The 21055-nt window shown below is 39.5% G+C and overlaps 2 protein-coding genes across 2 annotated transcripts; both read right to left on the bottom strand.

Moving 5' to 3' along the window:
* Positions 1–1228: 1228 nt before the first annotated feature.
* On the bottom strand, positions 1229–12385 carry LOC102197462 (ankyrin repeat and LEM domain-containing protein 1). The gene is made up of 9 exons (XM_005730317.1): positions 11970–12385; positions 11508–11660; positions 10766–10871; positions 10447–10570; positions 7822–10179; positions 7522–7690; positions 3520–3682; positions 3281–3413; positions 1229–2443 (listed from the first exon to the last, which is right to left on the bottom strand). Exons 1-9 carry the CDS (start codon positions 12032–12034, stop codon positions 2277–2279), a joined length of 3438 nt encoding a protein of 1145 aa, XP_005730374.1. The 5' UTR covers positions 12035–12385; the 3' UTR covers positions 1229–2276.
* A 1269-nt stretch (positions 12386–13654) lies between these two features.
* On the bottom strand, positions 13655–20889 carry LOC102212699 (intestinal-type alkaline phosphatase-like). The gene is made up of 11 exons (XM_013910114.1): positions 20814–20889; positions 20473–20589; positions 19435–19550; positions 17359–17533; positions 16808–16980; positions 16372–16497; positions 16172–16241; positions 15759–15897; positions 14684–14874; positions 14479–14595; positions 13655–13926 (listed from the first exon to the last, which is right to left on the bottom strand). Exons 1-11 carry the CDS (start codon positions 20887–20889, stop codon positions 13655–13657), a joined length of 1572 nt encoding a protein of 523 aa, XP_013765568.1.
* Between the last annotated feature and the right edge of the window lie 166 nt (positions 20890–21055).

The raw sequence follows: 21055 nt of genomic DNA on the forward strand, positions 1-21055 counted from the left end.
GAGTTTGTTTTCATACCACTTGTATAAGAGTTAAAGGTTAATGCTGTCATATATCCAGCGCTTTACTCGCTCATGGAAAAGTTGAACGTAGATTTTTATTTGGGGAGGGGTGCAACACATGTATATCTAAAATGCAATTCCAGTTGTTAGAATTAGTGTTGTTTTGTGATATAAAGTAATACCTGGAGCTTCCACATCATCCTGACACTGTAATAATGTCACTACTTAGCCTTCCTTTTTTTACATGTCTTATGAGATAATTGAGATATAACTTACATTCAGAATATCCTGAGTACCACATGAAATGGCCTGAAACATTGAAACTGTTTCTGCTACTGACTCAGAAAGTCTGCTGGGCTTCACATATGCAGATCATGGAGATATACTTCCAACCAGCTAAAGCATTCGTGTACTTCCTTAAATGGGTCAGCCACAGTCAAATGGCAAAAACTGGGTTTAACACTATTATTTTCCAGTAAACTATGTAATTGTATATGGAGTTGGCCCTAGTGATGAAGCTCACCCGGCTTTAGTTGGAATCACAAAAAATAAATTGCTGCTTATTTTATATATGAACAGAAATACCCTCCAAAAACAATGGAACACAATTTCATTTGCTCTAATACCAGTTTGTAAATGGTACATTTGTTTTTCAAAAACATAGCAAAAAAGTTCATAATGATATTTTTTTATGATATTGATGAAATGATATTTATTTAGTTTTAACTGAGCTTTTTTTTATACTTTTAAAATAAGTGTTAGAATTACTGAGCATATCTTTTTATTATATTATTATTCAAAGCCATGCATGAAGATCACCTGACTATAACCATTTTCATATCAATCTGCTATGTAACTGTATTACAGACTGTGGAGAGGATGCTGCAGGGTGCAGTGTCAGTAAATGGCATACGTCAAAGGGCACAAATTAATATGCACAAAGGAGAAACATCAATGCCAAAGGTCAGATTTAAAAACACATGATTTAAAAATTAAATCAATTTTAAGCAAACTTTCTCTTATTAGTATGTGCTTGTTATTCATTTGACGTGGAATGTAACATCTCCATTATTTCAAGATAAAATCCAAATTGTTGCTGCATTACATTAACATTTATTTGTGTGTGTGCGTGTGTGTGTGTATATATATACACAACTGCTATTAAGTGCAACCACTCTGTAGTGTCTGATGCACAAAAAAAAAAAAGGTTCCTTTTAAAGTTGTATATCTTTTTTTTATTAATAATGGATACATCTATTTCATAACATCAGAAAGTTGCAGAAATAATCATAATAGATCAAATGTTTTGCCAATAAAGTGTAACATTTGTCTGTAGCTGACCCACAACGCTAAAGCATCCTGCCTCTACTGCTGATTTTGTAAACACCTGGATAGAAATGTACCCACATCAACTTTTTTTTAATGCAATTTAACTGAAATACTATATTTACAAATGACAAAAGATCCTATTTTAGAACACAATGAGGTTCTAGGAAACCTAACATGCTAACCCACAGTTAAAAAGCCCTGATAAGTACAACATTTTTTTAAAAACAGAAATAGTAACCTGATTAGGTGTTCCTGTGTTTACTGCTCTCCTTGCTTCTTTGGAAAATTTTGCAGTCATAACCAATTTATTCTACAAGAGTCAACAAAAGTAACCAAATGGGAATAATGTTTGTAGTAAATAGCTTGATCTTGATTTCTATTATTAAAATCTTGAGTTTTTTAAAGTTTTGTGATAATATTGTGTCATCGTGTTAACCACATCTGGCCAGACCAAACAAAGTATGCTCAGAAAATAGCTCTTCAATCTCCATGAAAAAATTTAATGCAAAATGTGTGTTTTCAAAGTGAAATCCTCAAGTACTCTTTAAAAAAAACTACAAGTAAAAGATCTCAGCTAGCATAATATGAAACAATAGAAAATGTCTGCTAGTTGGGGTTCAAATCCATCATTCTCTGCTCATGGCGCAGCGTTAAATACGCTAAGAGCACTTTGAAGAAGGATATTTTAAAATATGACCACGATATACATTTAAGATGCTATAACTGAACTTAATGTCACATTTGTCAAACTGCAAATCCCTGGGTATGAGGATTCAGTGTTAGTTTATCAGCAAAAGATGATAAAATTCAGGTAAAAGTTCCAGAGCTCTTAATTTTAAAGTCATTACTCAATCTTTGTAAAATGAAGGATTGCGTCGTCTTCTGAAGTAGTGGTATTTTCCCTTCTGGTGTTTAAGCAGTTCATACCCCACTGCAAGTGGGTGTCTCTACTGTCTGATGTCAGCTGGTCTAAGCTGTCTTTCACCCTCAGCCAGGAAGATCTGCATGGCACGGTACAGCAGGTGGATGCCGAGCTCCCGTTTCTTCTTTGTCTGCCAGTTGGACACGATGCCATAGAAATCCCCTCGCTTCTGATTCGTGAGCATCTTCAACCCTGCAACAGTTGAGAAAGTCAAGTTGCTTCACTGACAAATCTATCAGTGTTGTCAAACACAGTATTGCGTTTAGCAGTTTATGAAAACCAAACCGAGCATCTATCACAGGTTTAAACAGTAAAATGTTAGTATTAGTTAATATCGCTCAAACTTAATGCTGCTATTAGATACAATTTCTCTATTTTTCCTGAATGTTTGTGTTAATATCTTAAAATAATACAGTTTCAGGGTTTTTTTGTCCTCTATCCGCCCATTTTTATTTTTTAACTGCTTATAAGCCATTCACATAGAATGCAACATGCACCATGCTCTAAAACCCATTCTTTTCCATTGCTTGCACTGCACAACAAGAGCTTCCTGTGGCATTGAGAAAAGCGTGCCAGCCAGGGCACACTCGCACATGGATCTCCACAGGTAGACCCAAGCGGCTGGTGGATCTGAACCCCAAACCTTTTTTGCTTTTTCTTAAACACTGCACCACTGTTCCATCACTTCAGAGTAACTTAATATATGCAGGGTTGCCAAAGAAAAAAGATACTCAGACAATTATCAATATTAAAAATTACAAATTACAATATTCCAAGAGGTCGCTAGGACTCAACAACACGGACGTATTAAACATGGAGGTGTACACTTCAACAGTAGTAATTTAAGGCACCAATGAGGCAGTGATGAGCCGCTAACATCATTGGTCCTTCCCCTATTTGGCTGATGTTTGCAAGGGTGGTTTCAGATTCTGATACATAAAAAGAGGGGGAAGTACTCAGCAGTCGTGCTGTGGATTGTAGTGATGTTTATTTCACAGTTTTTGATAAGTTTCGCCCTCATGCACTCACCAATCGCCTCCACCATACAGGCCTCTCTTGTGTAGGCTTCCACAGGAATAACATTTTGGAAACAATGCAGAGAGATGACACCCTGCCCTGTGTTCCACACCTGAAGGATGTGCTGGACTTTGGAGCACAGTTTCTGTGACAAGGAAGAACAAAAAAAAGAATCAAACTACATATTTACTACGCGATTAAAGACTATTTCAATACGATATATTAATACCGATCAATATTTGCATCCTTACCTTTGAGGTTTTGTCACCTTTAAAGTATTCTAAAGCCTCGTACAGATGACTGTAGGGACGGGAGCGTTTTCCTTTGCCAACATAAAATATAGCATGGATAAAAGTCTGGAAACACTCCTTTGGGGTCATGGTGTGACTGCGAAAGGGAAGGTTTTTTGTCACTCTGTCAGAGAGGGAAATAAACGATTCAATTAATATTTTTAGAGTTGAGAGGTGTTTATGGTATTCTATTTTAAAACTATATTTGGCTTAGACATTTAAACTGGGGGTTTCAAAGATGGTGCCAGTGTGCTCGGCAGGCCGTCTTCACCTCTCCTTTCAACCCCTCTTTGTTGACTTTTGCATTGTATTCCTCATTCTCTTGGTAATATTCTCATCAGGTGGCAATGCACTAATTACTTATGACTGACAAACACTTAAATCTTCAATTCTCTCACTCCTATGGTTCCGATCCATGCTGGACTCTGGGAGACGCCACCCTGTCACAATCAGACTCCACCACCAGCATATCCTGACTACCCCTACCCACCATGTACAAGAAACGCTATAGGAAGCAGGGCAAACGGAGTGGCATTCACGTCCGTATTAAGGCTTACCTTAAACCACAGGCTATGGCTAATCCACATGCTAGCATGGATATTCTACGTCCTCTCTCCTCCTCCCGTGATTGCCTTCTTGCCAGATCGCTTAGTCGTCGGTGGATCTGCTCCGTCGGACAGCAAGTTTACCCAGCCCTCCCAGTCCCATGCCTGCCTATTCAGACCTGGATAACGTCTTCCAGAGGTGGCGTGCATCACAGCAACCTAAGCCGTTTGCGACGCACTACGAGTAGGGACATGGCGCCCATGACACGGATGGCTCTACTAAATGTAAGGTCGCTGGTGTTTTAAATGACTTTTTCCTCGCCTCAGGGCTGTTTTGTTCCTGACGGAGACTTGGATTAGCCCTGGTGAGACGTTCTCCTTCTCGGAACTTCTCCCCCCAGACTGTGCCTTCTTCAGCTCACCTAGGCTTACAGGCAGAGGTAGTGGCTTAGCCTCAGTTTTTAAAAATAAACATAAAATTCGGCAGCTCCCCTCCCCTACCTACCCTAGCCTTGAAGTTCAATTACTGGAGTTGGCCGATTCTTCTATAACTCTGTGTGTTGTGGTCTACCGACCGCCGAAATACAACAAGGCTTTTATACAGGATTTTGCTGAGCTATTAGGATCTGTTCTTTTTAAATATGACGGTGTTCTTATCACTGGTGATTTTAATATTGATATCTGTTGTAAGGATGATCCATTAGCCAAAGACTTTCTTGCTCTAACTGACTCTCTTAACCTTGTTCAGTGGCTAAATGAACCAACCCACTCTAAAGGCCATACCCTTGATCTGTTTATTTTTTTCATATGACGTTTGTATTAAGAACACTGACAATGTTGGGATCTCTGATCACTTCCCAGTTATTTCTGATGTTGATTTATGCACCCTGAGAGCCTCAGACACCCTATGCCCATAATTAATTCTGAAACTGTGGCTAATTTTTCTGTGGTGTTCGTTAATTCTGCACCCACTATTACTGATTGTCCTATACCTCATACAGTTGATGACTTTGCTAATTCTTTGCTATCCACATGCTCCTCTATCCTTGACGTTGTAGCACCTATTAAAATGAAATGTCCTCAAACCAATTCCCAACATTGGTTAAACGACTCAACACGTGCCCTACGACGTGTGTGGTGCAGAGCCGAGAGGAGGTGGAAAAAAGATAAGCTCGAGGTATCCTTTGATATCTTACGTACCAGCCGCCTGAAGTTTCAAAATGCTGCTAAAATGGCTAACGCAGCTTTCTTTTCTGAAATTATTGAGACTAATAGCCCTAATCCTCGAATGTTGTTTAAAATCTTTAATTCAGTGGTTAACCCCTGTCATGAAATGCCGACGGTGTCGTCTCCAGGTCTCTGCGAACAATTTTTACTTCACAGATAAAATTTTATCTCTCAAGTCTTCACACCCTTTAGTTGTGAGCCTTGCTTTCACCCCAAGATGTTTATCAACCTTTCATCAGTTTGCGCCAGTGTCACTCACTGCTCTTAAGCAAATAGCTGAAAAACTGAAAAATACAAATTCTGTACATGATATTCTCCCATCACGCATTATCGAGGATAGTTTTGATACAATTGGGCCCAGTATTTTAACTCTAATGAATTCTTCATTGCTTTCTGGCCATGTTCTGACAGCCTTTAAAAATGCCATAGTGCAGCCTGTTCTCAAAACAAGAGCCTCGATCATAATGACCTTGTGAACTACAGGCCGATTTCCAAACTCCCGTTCCTGTCCAAAATCTTGGAGAAGATCGTTCTCTCGCAACTTCATTCATCAAGATCAGTGATAAATTTCAGTCTGGCTTTAAACCACGTCATAGCCCTGAAACAGCTCTGCTGAGAGTCCTTAATGATCTTCTCCTAATTGCCGATTCAGGTGGTTCAGCGGTCTTAGTCTTACTGGACTTGTCCTCAGCCTTTGATATGGTGGACCATAATATTCTGCTAACGAGATTAGAACATACAGTTGGCATTAGAGGTGACGCCCTTAACTGGTTTAAATCCTATCTTTCGAACAAGGTCCCCCTCTGTCACTCTGGGTACCTATTCTTCCTCTGCAGCATCCTTCTGCTGTGGCGTGCCTCAAGGCTCTGTGTCGGGCCCAATGTTATTCTCACTCTATATGCTACCTCTAGGCTTAACCGTTGAAAAATACAACATGTCATTTCATTGCTATGCTGATGATATACAAATTTACTTTCAGCTAAGTGACGATGTTGCTGTCACTGCACTGCTTCCTAGAGTGCATGAGAGAAGTCAAATGGCTTTTGGGCAACTCTCTTATCTTAAATGAAAAGAAAACCGAAATTGTGGTGTTTGACAGTCATTTCCCCCAGGGCCAACTAGTTGATACCTTTGGATCCCTTGCCACTTTTCTCTCTGACACCGTTAGTAATCTAGGTGTGCTGCTGGACAGCTCTTTCAAATATGACAAACAAGTGTCCTCTGTAGTCAAATCTAGCTTCTACTAACTGCGTCTACCACATAAGGGTCTTGAAAAGCTTATTCATGCCTTTGTGACCTCTAGATTAGATTAATGTAATTCCCTTTACTTGCTGCTCTTCTCCATAGATTACAGCTTGTCCAAAATGCTGCGGCACGCCTTTTGACTGGTACCGGAAGGTTTGCCTCTATCACCCCTGTCCTTGCTGATTTGCACTGGCTCCCCATCAAATTTAAAATATTGCCGCTTACCTTCAAAATTATGAATAATGCAGCCCCTAGCTATCTCGCCGAACTTCTTAGACCATACACCCCTGGGAGAGCCCTCAGATCGTCCGACCAATTACTCTTGGTACAGCCTCGATCTCGGCATAAGAGCAGAGGTGACCGTGCGTTTGCCCTGGTTGCACCTAACCTGTGGAACAACCTTCCCATTGCTATTCGCGCATCTGACTCCATCCAATTATTTAAATCACGATTAAAAACTCACTTATTTAATCTTTCTTTCCCGGTTGGTTAACGCCTGTATTTTATACTTAATTCCAATTTTATCTTTATTAATATCTTCTTCTACTTAAAACCTATGTGTTTTTAGCAAGTTTTATTTAATATTCACTTTTATTCTTGTGTAATTAGTGCCAGTGACCTGTTAGCATATTCAGTACTTTGTTCATTCATGTTTTAACCTGCTGTTTTATTGTGAAGCACTTTGGTATACTGTTGGTTTTTAAATGTGCTATATAAATAAAGTTGTATTTTATTGTATTGTATTAGACACAAACAAGCCCATTACTAGCTCAATTTAGACAACTAATATGACTAGAGATTTATAGGGGTGAATCCAGAACACAAGTGCTCTCTGATGCATCTACTGAAGTGTGAATGTGAACATTTTCACACAGTCAGCAACAACTCATCTCCTCTGAATGCACAGAAGAAAACAAAACATAAATAAAAATGACGGTAAAAGCACCTTGGATCAAGCAGCAGGTAGTTGAAACTGGACTTGATGATGCCCTCTCTCCACTTCCTGTTCTGATCTGGTTGGTCAAACTGCTGGCACAAAGCCTGCTCATCAGCCTGGCAATTGGGAAGATTAAAGGTCTCCAGAACCCTACACAATTCTGGACTGTAACCTGCATCTGTAAAAATAAAAAACTAAATGTCAATGTATGTGTTCATATATTTTAAGAGTAGATATTATATTTAATGAAATGTTACAACAGAGCTCAACTTACCTTAAGTCACTTAAAAACTTGAAATAAAGCATTACCTGCTTGTGGTTGCTCTAACTTCTTCTGTTGATATTGTGACTGGCAGTTGGACTCCTGTACCAGGCGGCACAGTCTTCGCATGTAGGTGGGCCTTGTACGACTGCTGATGGGGCCTGGACTTTCCCCCAGCTCCACCAGCCTCGATCTGAGCTCCTTGTCAGTTATCCCTCTGATTTCTGGCAAAATATTGTCCACACACTTCTCATTTTCCGCCTTCTGTACCTCCACCTGGGGTTTCTGATTCTCTTTTTCTTTGCTGTCCACCATGTCAGCATGCAAAGTACGCCAGTCATAAAGTATGGTCTCCTCACTGCTGGTAGTACTCACGCTGGAGCTGAGGGAGGTATCTGCTGTAGGTGGGACATGGGTCTCAATCAGTTTGTGGCCGCGTTCGGTATCTGTGTACAGGTACTCTACTGGTTCGTCCACATCCTGAATGTGTGGACGCCCTCCTGGGGTGTAGGACAGGTTAGCCAGGTGCTGTGGCCTACGGCAGCTTGAAAGCCTGCTCATGCTGTACCTCGGTGTGCAGCCAGTACCTGGGGTGCAGGGAAAATCTGAGTCCTCCTTGGATCTCCTTGGAGAACCATAGCTGGAGGTGGATGATGACGACACAGAGTCTGGCAGAGAGCTACAGTCCCTAGTTATCCAGGCATCTTCATTGTTTAGGCTTTCTACCTGCTCCTCATGAGGGGTATCGTTTACATTTCTCTTTGTAGTTGTCTCATCTGAACTTGTCAGATCGTCAGTCAGAAATTCCCCGTCTTCAGTGAGATTACAGTTCTGTTCCTGCATAGCAAAAGCAATCTCTGCAATGTTTCTCTCATAAGCACTGACTGAATTGTCATTATTGCTCTCGAGTAGAAACGTGTCACACAAAGTCTGTGACTGAACAGCAGAGTCTGTCACACTTGTAGAGAGGAGAAGCGTATCAGCCTGGCTGTTACTAACACTTGAGCCTCTGAGAGTACTGGACTGTGTCTCTTGGCAGTCCACAGACAAGCACCCTCCTTCTGTGGGTCTGCCTGAAAAGCAGTGTGCACTGGATGGTAAGCGTGGTGAGTTATAAAACTCTTCACTGGTTGGAGATCTGGGAGTCTGGCGGCGTATTCGAACTGGTGTAGGCAGGGTATCTTCGAACAAAGATGTGGAGAGGCTCTCAGTTCTGCTTGTTCTCAGCGAGCAACGGCTCATTCTTGAGCGTGTCCTGCCTGTTACAAAAGGACTGGGTGTGAATGGATGATCACTTTTTTCTTCTACTGCTGCGGACTCAACAACATCTTCCTTACTTGGACTGTCTACATCATTACCACCACAACCCTGAACTATATCATTGTTTGGATTTTTTACTCCAGACAAGGTCAGTTTATTAAGCATACCTGATAAACGCTCAACCGTTTGAGGTTTGGAATCAGTATTAGCTTCCATATGAATCTTTGTAAGTTCACAATCAGAATTTGTAGAAATCAGAGTCTTTCTGTCTAATGCAGTCTTGGCAGAAACATCATCTGCTGCACTAAGTGAAAGACATTCAGGGTTTACAGAGGCATCCAGAGCACTGGTGTAATGGTCACTCTCACAGCTACTATAATGGCTACTACTAGTTCCACTGCTGCTGCCGGCGGCATGGCAGTGTACTTTGTTTTCATCACTGTTCCCCTGAGTGTCTTTTACACGCTCTGTTTCCTGTTCATCATCACTTTCTTCCAAAGCACAGTGAACAAGGACTGTTTTCTCCAAGTCCTCTTCTGTGCTCTCACTGCTTTCCCTGCAGAAAATGTAGACATGATCCGGTGATGTGGCGTCAATGCCCTGCTTGTGTAAAATAGTAGCCATGCGTTCTGAATCCAGGAAATCAGAATACTCAGATATGTCAAAAGGTAAGCTGCGCTGGCAGCCATCAACAGCAGGATTCTGTTGGGGAGATTCGGGGCTGAAAACAGGGTAATATTCATCCACGTCATCCCTGAAGCTCACGCTCTTCTGACTTGCTCGCATGAAGGAAACTGCAGGGAAGTTGGAAGGAGGGATTATGCCATCAGGTGAAGCAGTACATTCCTCGCCTTTCGATGTGGTATCATCGGTACAATTGCCATCTTCTTTAAGATTCGATACTGCAGCTGCAGGCTCCACCGCAGACATGCGAGTGCTTGAAAGTATGGAAGGATAAGATGGTCTGTGATGCGATACACTTCTGCAACTTAGTCGTCCATTAATGTTAGACAGGTTAAAAAATGATGAGCGCCTTGTGCTGCTCAGTGGGGCTTCTCCAAAGTCACTTATCATGGATGTGTGGGAACTGAAGCTGTAGTCCGATTCAGGATAGCTGGACATGTCTGTCTGGTCGGAATACAGAGCTGTGAAGGAAAAAAATGAACATAGTTCAGTCTGTCAGCAAAATTCTGTAAAGACAAACCTGAAACTTTTCTTATCCACTCTTTACACCCTGGCGGGGAGTTCTGCAGGTTATAGTTCTTGTGTTTTTTCATTATTTGATAGTAAAAACAGGTAATGCTACTGCCAATGTTTTAACTCCTTTGGTTTCACAATCGGTAGCGGAGCTTCTCAACAGCGCTCTCAGTGTGATTATACAACTGTCAAAGACTTGAAAAAGGTCATCTTACAGTATTGGAACTGAGGTATGTCATCCTCCTCAGTGTCTGTTGGGCCAGCCTGGTATTCCTGAAGGAGATGGGCACATTTTCGATTTTCCTGTTGCTCTGCAAGCTGCTGTGGAGTGTTTCCTTCCTGGATTAATAAAGCGGAAGTAAGAGCAAACTCAAAGTAAAATGTTCACTATATTCAAAGCAAAAGATTAGAATTTTATAGTATACTTTACAGTACCCTTCAGGTATTCTCTTGAAGTTGTCACAAATATAAACAACAGATTAACCTAAATGTTCCCAAAAACTAGTCTAAAAGCCACGATTAAGCAATTCATACATTATCTTTGATATATGGATTCCCTCCGTTCATCAAGAGCAGCTTGAGATTTTGATAACATCCCCACAGTGCAGCAACATGAAGAGGAGTGAGGCCTTCTGATGACCTAAAATCGACATTTCATCATTACAAGTCGGTGCAAAGTTTATGAAAAATCTGGCCAATATTTCAAACACAACTACTGATATACCACGGTAAGTAAACAAACAGCACAATGTTGGCAATTCTGTCTCTGTAAACCACAACAGTAGATTTTAAATGAAACAATCCAGATGGGATTGGAGTGCAGACTTCACGTTTTGATTCAAAGAGTTTAACAAAACTTTTGCAGCAATTGTTTAGGAATGACAGTCATAACATACTGCAAAAGCAACCCAAGAATTTGTATAGAAAAATAAATAAGATGTCCTTCAACGGGCAACCCAAGAGAGCATGTTTTTCAGCTACTGAAGACACTGGCATAGACATAAACAAACCAGCAACTGAAGGTGGCTGCATTAGAGGTCTGGCAGAGCATGTCCAAGGCTTCTACACTTCAGGCAGTCATTAAGTGCAAAGCATTTTCATGCAAATATTAAATACAATCCTTTTATAAAATGGGGGACTATGTAGTAGTGAGTTAATACAATGCTTGTGTTAAAACCCCAGAACTAAGGCTGAAAAACTGTCTTGCTTCTTTGACTTAAAATACACTATAGTGACTAAATGTATATGATGTTAAGTGACTGTTTTGGATCTATACCTTATATTGGGGTCAGCTCCATATTGCAGCAAGGTTTTCAAGCATCTTATGTTCTTCTCAGTTTCTTTGCCAACAGATAAGTGTACAGCAGCTACCCCTTTGGTACCCACCAGATTGGGGTTTGCGCCTTGTAAAAGAAGTTGCTGCACAGATCTGTCACGAAAGCAAGACGTGTTACACTGACAAATACTAACTAACATATCGAAAAATGAAAACACCCGTAACAAACTAGTAAGGACTGAAATATGTAGCTATGTAGACATATAGAGTTCATGCACACTTAATTTTTTATTGGAAAACCGACATCGTGGATAGTATTGATTTTCTTTTTGAGAGATCAGAGCTGGATAAGGTATACAAATGTAAAAACGTAAATCCTAATGTTAGTCTGACGTGGGTGGCTGTAGCATGTTTACAACACAGGACATGTCAGGGGAAAGAAGAAAAAGGGATGGACCTCACCTGGGATCTCCTTCATTCACCGCTTTACACAGCTGACTCGTCAGTCTCCTCGTGTGTCGATCCATGGCCAGCGATACTTGTTTTTTAATTTATCTAAACTGTGAACATCTTCCGAGCAGCGCGTAATAAACTACGTGGCTCTGGCTCACGTTAGCAAGCAGAGCTAACGGCGACTTGCAAGCTGCAGAAATCCAGCTATTGTTTGCGTACATTAAACTACGTTTTCCTAAAGTTTAAGCCGGCAAAACGTTCACATGATTTTTTTTTCAATGCAGCTTGGACGATTGGGCGAGCGTTTCAGATTCTAAAGCAATAACTCACAGTTTATCTACATTTTGTTTTTTTACTTTTCGATGAAGCTACGGTACATTGTTTTCAGACTTCCCTCCAAGCCCCGCAGCAAACGGAAATCCCTCCCACATGCGCTTCTGATTGGACAAAGTTAACCAATGAGGTGATAGATTCATTTAAAGCAAGGCACAAAGTCTTTGCCTGAAAAACTACTAATGTCTTTGTAGGTCACAGCGTTTCTATTCCACTGCTGTATTTTATTTTAGCTTCAAAACTTTTAATTAATAGACGGAGTCACATAAAACTCAAATGCTCGAACACACACTGCTAATTAACTCATTATAATGCAACAAATGCTTACATGAAATGGTACTTCAGAATCATTAAGCCACTCAAAAATACACATGCAGTCTAATATCAAGGAAGGCGCACAAGGCAAAGCTGAATATTAATATCCCTTTACAAGATACATTTGGCAATTTGCAAGAGGTTCAAATAGGCTACTTAAGTAGGATAGGGACGGAGACTGCCTTAGTTCTATATTTATTTATTTATTTATTTATTTATTTATTTATTTATTTATTTATTTATTTATTTATTATGTTTATGTATTTACAACTAATATTTTTTTCTGTTGAATATAAATGATTTATGGGAGGTATTTATGAATTTAAAATGCGTATTTTCTGCTGATGATACTACTAGCACATGGTAGTGGGGAAAATTTCGATCAACTCCTGGATACTGCAGAGAAAGATTCTGATACTTTCAAGAACCAGTAAACTCTAATAGCGAATAGGGGTTTATATTGAAATTGATAATGTATCCAAAACTAAATTCTGAAGTGTGTTATTGGGTTGTAAACAAATAAGGAAACCTCACATAAAACACATGACAACAAAAAATTCTAAAAGAATCACATTATTACATACAGCCAAAGAACTTGTGAATCTGGATTCTCTTCACATTGTGCACTGCTTACTCAGAGTTCTGTCCAAGTTTGGGGAAATTCAAATAAAACACCACCAACTCTATGTATGGTAGTGCTATGATCAGTCAGAAACATAATGGATGAATGAATGAATTAACCAGTCATGAAAAGAGTGCTTGACAGTAACTCCAATATTTGTCAATATGAAATCTCTTGTTTATTCAGTACATGATTTTATTTACAGGAGCTTAACACAGCATTAAAACATTGCTCTATGCAATACTAACAGAAATGGTTTTCACTGCAAAGTTGTGTCAACACTTGGAAATTACATAAAACAACACCGCTGTCTAAAACTACTGCATCACTTTTAAATTATACACAGTAGAGCAAAAACAATAATTTATTCCTCATCCAAATTCTCAGATAGCACCGATTTTCCAGGGATAGATATCATGTCATCTCAGATAGAGTAGAAAGGAAGTAGAAGGAGGCTAATCAGAAGAAGCAGCAGGCTAGGGTGGCTTGCTACAGCATGGCTGCCTTCAGGTAATTGGCAGTCCACGTAGGGCTCTATGCATAAAGCATAAGCCATCACATGAGCAATGTAGCTCTGTTCCTGGACTCCATCAAAAAGATGTGACATGGGACCTTTGGCAAAAATGGCTACATCCTCTATGCCGTGGGTCTCTGAATCAAGAGGGACAGCAGTCTGCTGGACGTAGTTGTTGTCCGCTGAAGGGAAACAAGAGAAGAGTATTAGCTGCATAGCTTTAGTAAGATCAGTGTTGACAAAAAAAGCCAACAGTTGGCTTACTAAACTAAAACGCATTGTACTGATGCCATTAGCTGTATCGATAATAATAATTTATATAGCGCTTTACAATTCCACTATTGTCTGTGAAGGTTCTCAGCCATCCAGGTCATTGTAGTCTAAGGTGCTTGGAAAGAAAAGCACTCCACTATTCATTCACACACTGGTGGAGGAAAGCTACAGTTTTAGTCACAGCTGCCCTGGGGCAGACTGACAGAAGCAGGCTGTCATATCGCGTATCGCATATCTGGCCCATCAGGCACCGTCAAAAAAACAACCTGAAAGAATGGTGTATATATACACAAGAAGCTGTATTGTCCATTCAATGAAACTCCATTGCTGAACGTTTGTGAGGTGACAGTGAAAAGCTAGATTGAGTGTTTTGTGGCAGTGCAGTTGGTTTACTGTTACACCACAAGATGGAGCTATTGCATTGATTTGGATTCCATAAAAAGATGCTCAGTATCACTTACTTGAAATTGATTCATTCACATCCGGGCGACTTCCATTGGCAATCTGGTATCCTGGTCCATTCCCATACACAGCAGTGGTGAAGTGTTTGTTGTCAGTAGCCTTGGTATCAGCGATCCCTGTATATCACAAGGGCAAATTACCACTCAGAACATAAGATGAGGCTGACTTGTTAATGCTAAAGCTTCTTCCAAAAGTGCATTTTACCTAGAACAGGGTTTCCTCTGGGAGAATAACCTCCAAAAGCAAAAACATGAGAGTGGTCTGCAGTGACTATAGTCAGAGTGTCCAGGTCACTGACGAGGTCAGCCGTTCGCTCGATTGCTCGGTCAAACTGTACAGCTTCATGGAGTGCCTTTTTGGCCATTGTTGCATGGTGACCGTGGTCGATTCTCCCCCTTGAAGTTCAGAAGAAAGTCACTGATAAATAAGCATCTGTAGTAGTACGTCTCTTGCAAAGTTTGAGATTGCAGTGAAAACGTAGGCGTCCCAAAGTACAGCCCTAATGCGACATAATGCTACAACTGTGACCAGCACATCAAATATTAGTTTGGCCAATGGTATTGCAGCAAAAGTGAGTTCCAGTTATGGAAAATGGCATGAAATTAATAATAAGATTATCTGTGGAAACCAGTGTGTTAGTAACTGCTCCTTCATAGTCATATTAGACCACATTTCATTTGTTGGACACAGTGCCATGTGTAAAAGATGGAAAAGGACAATGATGATGTCAATGTTGCATCATCGTAAACTTGTGTGGGGAAAGTCGTATTAATGCACACACCCGAAGCAAGAGATGAATGAGAAAAAAAAACTGTCACTGGGAAGGGCTTCTAATATGAACCAGCCTTTTTTCAAGTTTTAAAGAGAAGAAGAGCAGAACAGTTCATCAAATTAAAAATAAATACATAAGAATGAAACATCTGTAAAGAAACACAGACAATATTTTTTTCACAATCTTCTATGTGCCAAAGAAGCAAATCTGTCATCAAAAGTAAAGGTGGACTTGGCAAATAAATAAATAAATAAATAAATGAACACTGGTTTTACTTCTGCCTGCAATCAAGATTAATCAGCACTCAGCCGACCCTCCACATATCTCTGGTGCAGGCTGATACTGATATTGATTTTGCCATTGTCACAATATGAGAATAACATGAAAATATGCCACAGTTTTTATTCTGTCTGTTGTTGCCAATCGGACATTCACATTAAAAGGTCAACCATGATTTGTTGTTTTGATTAATATTCCTGATTTCTTTCTTTGGTGAATATACTATACTTATCTTCCACAAAGAGGAAAAATCCTTTGGGGTTCTTGCTGAGGATCTTGATAGCTTTCTCTGTCATCTCTGTAAGGGATGGGTCCATGGAGGGGTCACGATCCAGCTCGTACCGGCAGTCTTTGGGCTCAAACAGACCTTAAAAGAAAGAATTTACAGGCTTCAGTTTTCCCCTGTTACATCTGCCATATTACATATAGTATATATAATCTTTATATGTAATAAATAAATAAATAAAATGGCACAAACTTGATAAATTGCTTAAAAACACTGACAAATGAGTTCAGCAGAATTTAGCGAAACGTCACTGTTTAAAAATCTAAGGTTTTTTATTGGGTCTAGAGTACTCAAGTTCTTGTGTTTTTCTTCTCTGTATGACGCAGTTGTAAGTGATGCACCTCAGAGTTCTTACCCATCAGGAAGTCTGTCGTTGCAGGATTGATAGCATCAAAGTCAGCCTTGTTCCAAACATATTTAGCATTCTGTCGGTGGGGAACAATGACAAACGTGGAAAATGTTTGTTTTTAAAAAAAAAAAAAGCTCAGTGATGAAAATCACGATACATGTTCAAACTAAAAACTGATGAGCACACTTGATGAAGGGACTGTTTACCGGTTTGTTCTTTAGCCATTCATCGACCAGATTTTTCCCGTCCTTTCGGACTCCTGTCTCATTTAAATACTCTGGGTCTTCCACTGTTGTGGGAAACATATAGGTACGACCTCCACCAAGGATAACCTGCAGAAAGAAATATATTCCCCTTTTGATTTTTGTACATGTAAAATACCTAAAAAAAAAACAACACATTTAGTGTATGAGGATTTATTTACCGAGTACTTCTGAGGTTTGGATTAGAAAGTGGTTTCTTAGGTTCGCTGTCATCCATGTTTTACAAAATTGTCTAGGAATCTGCTTTTGGTAAAATTTAATGACTTATCTAAAAGACCTTATCTGGTTTATTCAGTCTAGAGGTACCTTGATTTTTTTTCTATTCATCATTTGTGTGAGTGCACTGTTCATTTGCCTGCTCGTTTTGATTAAGTCTTACATTTATCTCTGTGTTGTAAACCAGCTGGTAAGCAATGTCACGGCACTCGTTCTTGACTGCCTCATTTGGGAGATCAGCATCAGAATACCAGTCCCGGCTGGCAACGTGAGCGTAGGCTGCAGCAGGAGAAGCATGTTGAACTCTGGTTGTGGTGACAATGCCAACTGATTTCCCTGAAACAAGGACCAGATTTTTCATAGCGTTAACATATTTGCTGAGTTATACTTGGAGAACTTGAACTGATTAGGCTCCTGGAGGTTAACAAATTTTGTTTGAAAATGCAGGACACATTTATTTTTTAGATTTAGATATATTTAGATATATACACTTGATGTGAGGTATGCTACAGAAAACACGCCTGTTTAGATGTAAAATTGTTTTATTTATAGTAGTTGAATAGTTGTCCAGTTAGTAAGCTAATGCTGTATACTGAACAATAAATGTATATAGGTTATTTCTCTTGTACACGTTCGACTTTTAAGATTTTATTGCTTTGTAGCATCATTTTCATGTGCCTTAAAGTAGTCAAAGCTTTGTGGATGTGGGTCTACCTGCAGCCTTGGCACGGTGAAGAACAGATATGACTTCATTCCCATGGGAAGCCTGGCAGTCGTACCTTGGAGTGGCAGCACTGACCCCCAGAGTGCCATAGTTGGCTTTCACACCACACTGGTACGCTGTTGCTGTGCCAGCACTGTCTGGCATCTGCTGATCCACGTTGTACGTCTGCAGGCATCCGAAGCAATCACACATATTGCATGTTAACCAATATTCACGCTCACTGTCAAAGAAAATGCTGATTCTGTCACTGACATCAAGAAAATGAAAACACTGAACATTCATAAATTAAGTGTCCTAGATTTTTCACAAAAATTATGTCACCTGACTTATAACACAGATAAAAAAGCCTGTCTTTGTTAGGCTGGTAACATGTATCCTGCTAGTGAAAGGGCAAAACCTGAAACCTTGACCCTTACATTAAAGGCATGACTTTGCTTTGGAGGAATTTCACTGCAAAGTAATAGCTGTTGTGAGTGATGACCTTTATCTATGAAATGTTTTTATTCTAATTAGAGTGACCACTTGCAGGATCATGTTACCCCCATCCGAATCATTGGATGATTTGATGAATATGGCAAATATGTATATTTTGTGCTATGGCCATAGACAGTATAAAACATGGGAATAGGAAAAATGAAGCCAATGAAGTCCCTTAACCTTGCATTCTATATGAAGGCCACCAGATGGCACTAGTTACCATAGAGGTCTGTGGGAAAACAACTTTGACCTTTGTGAAGACCCTTCTGCTCAATTCATGGGCTCAGTCACTCATTTTGGCTCACATTGAACACAAACTTAAGTCTGCTTTTATAGTTTATCTTTTGAAACAGTGGTGTTCCACCCTTCCAGCACATACTTGCAGAATCAATGCCAAGTGACACTGAAGCTGTTGTTTGTAATCTTGCCAGAGGTGGGACCAAGTCATTGTTTTGCAAGTCTCAAGTAAGTCTCAAGTCAAGTCTCAAGTCTCAAGTAATGTCAGGCAAGTCAGAGTCGAGTCTCAAGTCACTGGTGTAAAAGTCCGAGTAAAGTCACAAGTCTGAAACTTTGAATTTCAAGTCCTTTCGAGTCTTTAAAAAAACAACAACGAAAAAAGCATGTTGCAGTTATGCTAAATGTAAATATTAGACCATGTAATTTTTTAAATCTGTGTTTTTCTCAACACATGACGAAATAGTGAACTTAGAAAATATACACAAATTGTGAAATTGCACCTCTATAAAATGCAGCTCAATTAAACCTAGCTCCAAGAATAATTTTCACCGTCAGTTCTGAGATAAGCTGCATGTTATTCTTAGATGCACTTGTAGGACCGGCTTTAAAATCACATGACAAAAATATCATACACATTAAAAAAAACTGTATCACCAATGGAGCCTGGACAGCATTTGCTAGTTAGATGAAGTCAGCTATCTCATTGTAGCAAAAGAGAAGCACCACCTACCGTTCTTATGCAACTTCAACCATCGGAGAAAGTTGGAAGTTGTTCCATCTCTGTCTGTGATTCTCTACTTGGATGTTTTGCATATTGCATTTCGGTTTTTTGTTGACTACTTCATAGTTTATGTACCTGAAAAAAGAACTCCTTGCAGCATTTTTGAGCATTTTTTTTTCTTTTAAAAAAAAAATCTGGTTAATTTGATTGGCTGTGCTACAGCTCACGCACACATATGTACGGAGTGTGGTTTGAATAAATGAATGAATGAATTGAATTAATGGTGCACACTTTCTATATAATATAATATAGTATGCGTGTTAAATTTTATATTTGGGGTGAAATATCAAGTCTTTTCAAGTAAACTAGTTCAAGTCCAATTCAAGTCATGTCATTAGTGTAAAAGTCCAAGTCAAATCACAAGTCTTAGAACATTTTTTCAAGTCAAGTCTAAAGTCATAAAATTAATGACTCGAGTCTGACTCGAGTCCAAGTCATGTGACTCGAGTCCACACCTCTGAATCTTGCTTTCTGGTTGTTGTTTTTATCAGTAAGATTTAGTACCATAAAAGTATGTGCGATACAGTTAAGGATGCAAGTCTACGGAGTGTGTTGCTCATAGTGTTCTGACCTTAGAAAGGGCCAGGTGGGGGAAAGAATCCATAGCTAGACTGGACTCCTCCCCACTTACTCCCTCCAACTGGCCTTTGAGGATCCGGGCAGCAGTCACTGTTGGCATACCCATACCTGGAAGTAGGAGGAATCACACGTGAGTAGATAACATCAGCCAAGAGAGTACACTGTGCTCTTTGAACTCATTAGGTCCAGCTAATAAAACAGCTAGTGAAACTTGGTAAAGGACATTCTGGTCATCAGATATAAACCTTAAACTCTTCTAATGTGTCACCAATAGGTCATTAACTAAAAGAACTTTCCTATGTATTCTCACAAACACGTCATTTATTGAGCTGTTACATATTACTTATCAATCATAAATATTGATAAAACTTTAAATGTGCTGAAGACAGCATCAGTGATGGCAAAAGTCGAAGCTCATAAAATCATAATCAAGATATAAATTTGTCATTTGTAAAGAGAAGCTGCTAAACAGTGATGTTGGGTCAGAGATTAAATAGCAGCAAATGTATGATTTCATGTAAGGCTATATTTCCACAATGGAATAAAGAAATTCGTTTCTGTTGTTTTACAATAGCGGAAATTATTTCGCCTGCTTTTGGTTTTGGTTAAATGGAATTAATGAAGCAAACTGAACTAACCTGTTATTAATTTCTGTTGAACATCCAGACATGGTAGATGACTTCAAACTGTTTCCGATTTACCCTTTTTTGGTATTAGCCCGATTAAGGATACAAGAGCAAATATTGCAACCCCACATGCACTGTGGGCTTTGCAGAGCCTCACTTCACTTTGTTATGCCTGGCTTTCCGAGCAGATGATCATGTGTCAGTGTTCATCTCCTACCATGATTTTTGTGGTACCAAAATCTGGGGCTTTAAAAGACCTTATTATGTTTTGGTGAGTTACACCACAGTGATGGAGAGACTCAAAATGTCTTTCAGCTGAATAAATGAACTGAGGTACAAGAGGAAATACTTGATAGTTTAAAGAAACTTCATAAATGGTAGGAAAATTTCTTTCTTAGACTTACCATCTCCCAGGAAGAGGATGGCATTCTTGGCTTGGTGTGAATTACGTGGTTTATTTAGGGCTGCGTGAATAGCATTCCTTCCTTTATTGTTCCAGTACAACGGTTCGAGCTCATCCTCTATAAGCGAGACAAAATAAATGTGAAGGTGGTTAGAGCCATTCAAATGTGTTTCTATGTTTTTTTAATGAATAAACTGCATAATAGTCAGTTTTTGCAACACCGAATATGCATTGCATGTCTGTTACTGTCTTTTCTTTAAGCTTGAAATTGTGTTGCAAATTGAAAGTAATATTCTTAGTTTCTGAAGAAGCTCTCATGAACAAAATGTAGCAAATTCTTACTGTTAGCACACGAAGTCCACTGCACCGAAATGGAAATCAGTAATCCAATAAAAAATAGATAATGTCTGTTGGCCATGGTCTAGACTCTATATGAATGCAGAGAGAGAACAAGAGCATGTTTTCCTCACTCTGAAGCACCTTTATATATTCAGCCAAGGAGCAAAGGGCACACGAAGGAACTTGCAATTGAGGGAAAAGGTTTTATGCAATCTCTCACACACATGCACACGGGAGAAGAGGCA

The sequence above is a fragment of the Pundamilia nyererei genome, unplaced genomic scaffold (assembly GCF_000239375.1).
Source record: "Pundamilia nyererei isolate P.nyererei 1_Seehausen unplaced genomic scaffold, PunNye1.0 scaffold00036, whole genome shotgun sequence".
Classification (NCBI taxonomy): Eukaryota; Metazoa; Chordata; class Actinopteri; order Cichliformes; family Cichlidae; genus Pundamilia; species Pundamilia nyererei.